The 6,000-nt window shown below is 68.2% G+C and overlaps 1 protein-coding gene across 13 annotated transcripts in view; it reads left to right on the forward strand.

Annotated features, from left to right (window-relative positions):
- RBFOX3 (RNA binding fox-1 homolog 3) overlaps positions 1-6,000 on the forward strand; it is a 398,328-nt gene that overhangs the window by 381,011 nt on the left and 11,317 nt on the right. For 11 of the 13 annotated variants that reach the window (XM_059379596.1, XM_059379602.1, XM_059379600.1 and 8 more), the window contains 3 exons: positions 2,345-2,482; positions 4,306-4,359; positions 5,221-5,313. In XM_059379596.1, coding sequence (XP_059235579.1) covers positions 2,345-2,482; positions 4,306-4,359; positions 5,221-5,313 — 285 coding nt within the window. The remainder of the gene's footprint in view (positions 1-2,344; positions 2,483-4,305; positions 4,360-5,220; positions 5,314-6,000) is intronic. The other 2 variants (XM_059379592.1, XM_059379604.1) reach the window with 1 other exon arrangement.

Raw genomic sequence — 6,000 nt, forward strand, 5'->3', positions numbered from 1 at the left:
GCCAGCATTACATGCCCCTCTCAGGCCAAATTCCCCAATTCAGGGCGCCTCCTTGAGTCACCTGTACCCAGGAGCCACAGAGGGCCCGGCTGTGTGAGATGCGGGGGGGGGGGGGGCTGGTGACAGAGGGTGCTGCCCACCCTGACCACGACACAGGAAGAGCCACACACGGTGGGTTCTGCTTCCTCTGGGAGGAGGTCTCGCACCAGTCTGCTCTCTGCAGGGAGCAGAGGGGCCGGTCGGGAATGCGCAGGTCCCTGGCTTGGCAGGAGTCGCCCTCGGGGGGTCCCTGAGGCACCCCAAGGCCGCTGACAGCGGTTCCTCCGTGGAAGGTGCGATAGCCTCCTAGGGGTGGTTGGTGACCCCCGGGCCCGGGCGCTGCCTCCCGTCCAGCCCCGCCGTGGACGCACATCACTCGGCAGCCCGGTAGGAGGGCACCGAGCACACACACGCGTCAGGACCAGGCCCGCCCCTCAGAGGGTGGCCACCCCGCTGGGACAGGTCACGCACGCCCCGGGTGAACAAGAGGACGGTGGCTTCCAGCTGCACTGGGGATCGCGCGCCGTGTGCTGCTTGCAACGTGGGAGCGCAGAGCTGAGTGTGAGGGACCTGGGAGCAGGTGCTCGGCCTCTCCCGGCAGCCCGGGAGCTGATGGCGTCGGCGCCCCTCACCTCTGGCCCCTGCTGCCCAGAGCCTGACCGGAGGCCTCCTGGCTGGGCATCGCAGTAGAGGGTGGCCCCCTCCTTCCAGAAAGGATGAACAGGTCGACCAATGAGGGCAGCCCCTCGGGAGAGCACAGACAGACCTCCTGCCACTGGCAGGCCCTTGGGCTCCGTTTCCTCGGCTTGGAGGAGGCCTCGGGCCCAGTGGCCTGGCCCTGCCCCCCTCACCTGACTCTGGGAGGCCTGTTGTATCCGTCAGCGCTGCTTTGCTGGACCACAAGGAAACCCACCAAAAAGTGGCTTATGCGAAGCAGCAGTGCTCAGAGACGCGTGGGAAGCGGTGTCTGAGCGTCTCTCCGCTGCCGGTCCGCTGCCGGCGCTTCTCCGGCCCCGCGGGAGGCCGTGGCCGCCAGCACTTTCCCTCGTACAAACTCCAGCGTGGGTCTCGGGGACGCTCCGGCCCCTGCTCTCTCCAGGCGTGTCAGAGATGCTCAAGGTAGCCGTGCTGGAGCCAGGACGCCCCTCGTGTCCCAGCCAAGGTCCTGCTGTCCCAGCAGCAGACAAGCCTCCAAGCGCAAGCAGAGGGCCAGGAATGAGAGCCCGAGAGAGCCGTGACAGAGAAGTGGGGACTGGGGCAGGCGAGCAAGGAGCAGGGACAGGCGTGTTCTCAGGCCACTAGCCCCCCAGGCACACGGGGACAGAGTGGAGGAGCCCCAGGAACAGGTGCTGGGCCACCTGTGCGCCCGCCTTGCCCGTCCCTGGCTGAGGGCCGCTCGCCAGCCCTCGTGCCCTGACTGGCCATGAGTCAGAACGCGCCTCGGGGCTGGCGGTGGGCAGCGCTGCTGTGTCCCCGGGAAGGTCTAGCACCAGGTCCCGGTGAGCCGAGGGGGACCGTCTCAGGGTGCCGTTGACAGAGCGCCCGATGCGTGCCTGTGGCGTGGCGGCTCAGCGGGGGCTGAACCAGGCTGATGGCCAGCCGGGCAGTGAGCGGGTGGCCCGTCCTTACAGAAGACCACCGAGAAGGCCATCCGGCCGCCTCGTCCTCACAGGCGCTACAGGGTGAGAGGTCCTTGCCCCGTGGTAGCTTTGTTTTCTGAGCCCCGAGTCTTTCCGACCCTAATGCTCGGGTCCCCAATGGGGAAGGACACCAACGGGCTGAACTTGGGCTGTCCCGTGCCCTGGAAGAGCAGCCACGCCGGCGGGTGCCGAGCAGCAGCGGGGAGGAGGGAGAGGCAGCCCGGGGTGGCCGCAGACAGACACAAAGACGTGCGTGCCTGGGCCCTGAAGCCTCTGCACCTCCTCATCAGGTCTTGGAAACCGGGAGGGTCCCTGTCCGTGCTCCCTGAACACAGGCTGTGTCCGGCAAAGGGCCAACCCTGACTTTGACGGTGAAGCTGAGGGACCCTTCAGGTCACAGCCTTGCAGACAGGGCAGAGCCGGGAGAGGGGAGTGGAGACGCCCCCAGCCCCGGAGGCCTTGTCCCGCATTGGCGGCCGGCGCAGCCCGCGCAGAGGCCTGGCGCCGGGAGCTCTGAGGCTGAGGCGGCGCGCAGGGAAAGCCGTCCGCCCCAGCACCAGGATGGGGACACCCAGGAGGTTGGGGGTTCCGGCCTCTAGACCCTCCCCTCCCTGCGGGGTGGGCGCTGAGAGGGGCAGCTCACAGCCCGGGTCCTCTGCCCGCAGCAGACAGACGAGGCGGCCCAGACGGACAGCCAGCCACTCCACCCCTCCGACCCCACAGAGAAGCAGCAGCCCAAGCGGCTGCACGTCTCCAACATCCCCTTCCGGTTCAGGGACCCCGACCTGCGGCAAATGTTCGGGGTGAGTGTGTACGGCCCCTTCATCCCCCAACCCCGGGACCCCGCTGCCTCCCGGGGCCAGCCCTGCCCTGACCTGAGCCGGCGGGATGGACGGGAGGAGGGAGGACCTAAGCTCACGGAGCAGCAGCGGCCAGAACACGCCCCACGCGCTCGGCCTGTGCTCCGGGCCTCGTAGGGACCCCGCGGGCTGAGGCCAGCGCCGGGTCGGCGATGACTCTGCAGTCCCAGGGGCTTACCCAGGGCTCCAGGGACCCCTGTGCCCTCCGAAGGCACCTGGACAGGCAGCTCAGCCTCCTGGCCTCAGCCCAGCCCCTGCCTCTCCCGCGTGCTGAGGGCCGAGCACTTTGTCACTCCGGGCCTGTGACTGCGGGGCTCTGGGCAGGTGCTCCGACCGCAGGAAGCCAGCGTGGCTGTGAGAACGCACAGGGCGGGCCTTCCGTGCTGTGGCTTGAGCTGAGCGCCACGCAGGTGCCGGGCTCACTAGGTGCCCGCGGGCGGGTGGGCGGGCAGCGGCCGGGCCATTTGTCTGAGAACCGCGTGGCCGTGGAAGCCTCATGCACCTGGCCCGCGTTGGGTCCCTCACCCCAAACCCTCTTCCCCGTGGCCGGCACGGTGCCCGCCCTCACCCCTGCCACACGCTAGGCGGGCTCTGGTCCCCGAGCCCCAGGCCTGCCTTCATGCCACCACCTCCCAGATGCGATTCGTCAAAGGGGAGGTGCCCTGAGGGTGGCCCCGGGACGGACCCAGCACCCACACCGCGCCCCAAATAGCCACCGCCCTTCTTGGAGGCCGGACCCCACGGCACATGGGGCTTCGAGACAGTGAGGGGCCGGTGAAATCGGGAATCATCAGGATTTGGCTCATCTTGGCCTGGACCAGGCTGCTGCCTTACAGAGCTCACCTGGACCGGGACCCTCAGTCCGTATCCCATCACCTGTCCCCGTACAATGGGCACCGACCGGCGTCTGCTCACCCGTCCCCACACCAGAGCTCACCCCCTCCCCACACCGGGGCGTCCACTCAGCCCGTCCCCGCACCGGGACAGGCACCTTCCTCCTCGTTCTGGTCTCCGTCAGAGTCGGGATTCACTGCTGTGTTGCTCTGTGTCGTGTCCCTGTTCCTTTAGACACCGGCTCCCAGCGTTGTGGAATGTCGGGGACACCCATCAGTTACACACACTGGAGGCCGCAGGACAGGCCCCTGGGGACCCGGTTTTGGGGATTTAGTTTCACGTGACTGTGAGGGAGCCAGGGCTTCTCCTGGGGGTCCGGGGCCAGCGATGGGGCAGGAAGGGGCCCACCACAGCATCTGTGCCTGCCTGGCTGGCACGTCCGAGATCGGTAGAGGGGTTTGGGGTCGGTGTGGTTCTGTACCCCACACAGCCCAGCCCCAGACAGCACAAGCTCTAGCGGTATGGGGTCTCTCCCAGGGCTACCTGCTCCCCTTGCAGCACCCAGCCGTTTGGGAAGGACCTGGCCTTAGCCCTTTACCCTTTAGTGTGAATTAGAGGTGGCCATCAGGAACGGGGCAGAGTGCAGGCGGGGAGAGGGGAGGTACTTGGGGAAGGCTGCCCCTTCCCCCAGTCCTCAGCCCTCACCTGGCCTTTAGGCAGGGGCAGTTCTCGCCACTGAGAACTCGAGGAGGGATCTCCTGTCCCCAGACCCCGCCCCACCCGGAGGCTGGCCCCTTCCCTGCAGGGGCTGGTGGAGCAGGGCAGGGGCCAGACCCGGGCCGCCGGTGAGGGTCTCTCGGGCCGCAAGGCGCGCGGCCGGGGCGTTCTTAACCCGCCTCCCCTGTCTCCCCGCCCCCTCTCTGTCTCTGCAGCAATTCGGAAAAATTTTAGACGTGGAGATCATTTTTAACGAGCGGGGCTCCAAGGTGGGTGCCGCCCAGAGGCCGCCACCATTCCCGCGCCGGCTGTAGGTCCCGCCAGGCTAACCTGTGAAATGTGCGTTTCCTTCCTGGAGAGCTTCGCGCCCGAGGACCCCTGAGCTACACGGGTGCTTGTACTCCCCGCGCCTCCGCCCCGCCCCGCCCCGCCCCGCCGTCTGGGTTGTCGCCGCCGCCGCCGCCGCGGCGATATCTCTCTCTCTCTCCGAGCTGCCAGGACCACTCTGTCTGCGCCCGGAGCCCTGGGCCCCTTGGTCCGGGGCCTCACCTGCCCAGCCGCTCCTCCTAGGGGGGGCCGCTGGCCTGCCCAGAGCTGGAGGCTTGGGGGCGCGGCTGCAGGGGGGGCAGCGGGAGGGGGCCTGGCACGGACAAATCCTGCTCCTTGCACAGGCAAGGGAAGACTTCCCCCCGCCCCATACAGGCTCTTGGGGGGAAGAGGGATGGGGCTGCCCCCCCCAGGTCCTGACCACCCCGCCCCCCGCCCCACCTTGCCCCCCAGGGGGCATCAGGGTGACCGTCCTGGTCTCTGGCCCAGGTTAGCATCTCTCTTGGAGCTTTGGCCTGTCCTCCGGGAGGTGCCAGGCCGTCGGTGCAGGCCGGGCTCGGGTCAGGCCCACAGCTGCCCCCGCCTGGGGCCCTACCCTTCCTGGGCATCCTGCCGGTAGCACCAGGGCAGGCCTCTGGGCTGCCGACCTCTCCTTCAACTCACCTGACTCAGTCCCTCTCTCTCTCTCTCTCTCTCCCCCCCCACCCCCCATCCCCCACTGCCCTGCCCCCCACCCCCCACTCCTCCTGTGTCTTCCTTCCTCTCATCCTTTTCTCTCCGTGCCTGTCCTTCTCCGCTCACAGGGTTTTGGGTTTGTAACTTTTGAAACTAGCTCAGACGCTGACCGAGCCCGGGAGAAGCTGAATGGGACGATCGTAGAGGGACGGAAAATTGAGGTGCTCAGATAAGTGCGCTGCGCAGGGCGTGCCCTTGAGAACCGCCGCTGTCGCCCAGGTGCCCCTCCCCCGCCCCGCAGCCACCCTGTGGAGAGCCAGACCAGGGTCCCCGGAGCAGGGAGGCAGGGCCCGGCCCCTGTCCTGGCACCCCTCGGGGGCCCACCCAAGGGCTCCCATCTCTGCTTTCTGGAGGAGGCCCCCCAACTATGAGCGCCAGCCAGGCCCCGGGAGGAGCCCCGGAAATCATGTCTGAGGCTGGGCCGCTCCAAACTGAGCCAGCTCCGTCTGTCCCCTGGTTGGGGGGCGCTGTTGATGCCCCCGGGCCCCCCCCGCCGGGGGCCGCCGGCCCCCCCCCCCCACCTCCAACCTCACCTTCCCCCGCTGCCAGGAAGGGACTAGCCCAGAGAAGCAGCAGAGAGATGAGGCCAGGGACCCCCACTCAGGCCCCCTGCCCCTTTTCTGGTGGGCTGCCTGTGCCCCCCGCCCCAGTGCTGTGGCTCTGGGTGTCAGGCAGCTGGGCTCCTGGGCAGGCAGGCAGCAGGAGGTGGCCAGAGAGGAGAGGGTCCGCAGCAGGTGCAGAGTCCAGGGAAGAGAAGTGGCCAGAGAGGAGAGGGTCCGCAGCAGGTGCAGAGTCCAGGGAAGAGAAGTGGCCAGAGAGGAGAGGGTCCGCAGCAGGTGCAGAGTCCA

Source organism: Mustela nigripes, chromosome 16 (assembly GCF_022355385.1).
Source record: "Mustela nigripes isolate SB6536 chromosome 16, MUSNIG.SB6536, whole genome shotgun sequence".
Lineage (NCBI taxonomy): Eukaryota > Metazoa > Chordata > Mammalia > Carnivora > Mustelidae > Mustela > Mustela nigripes.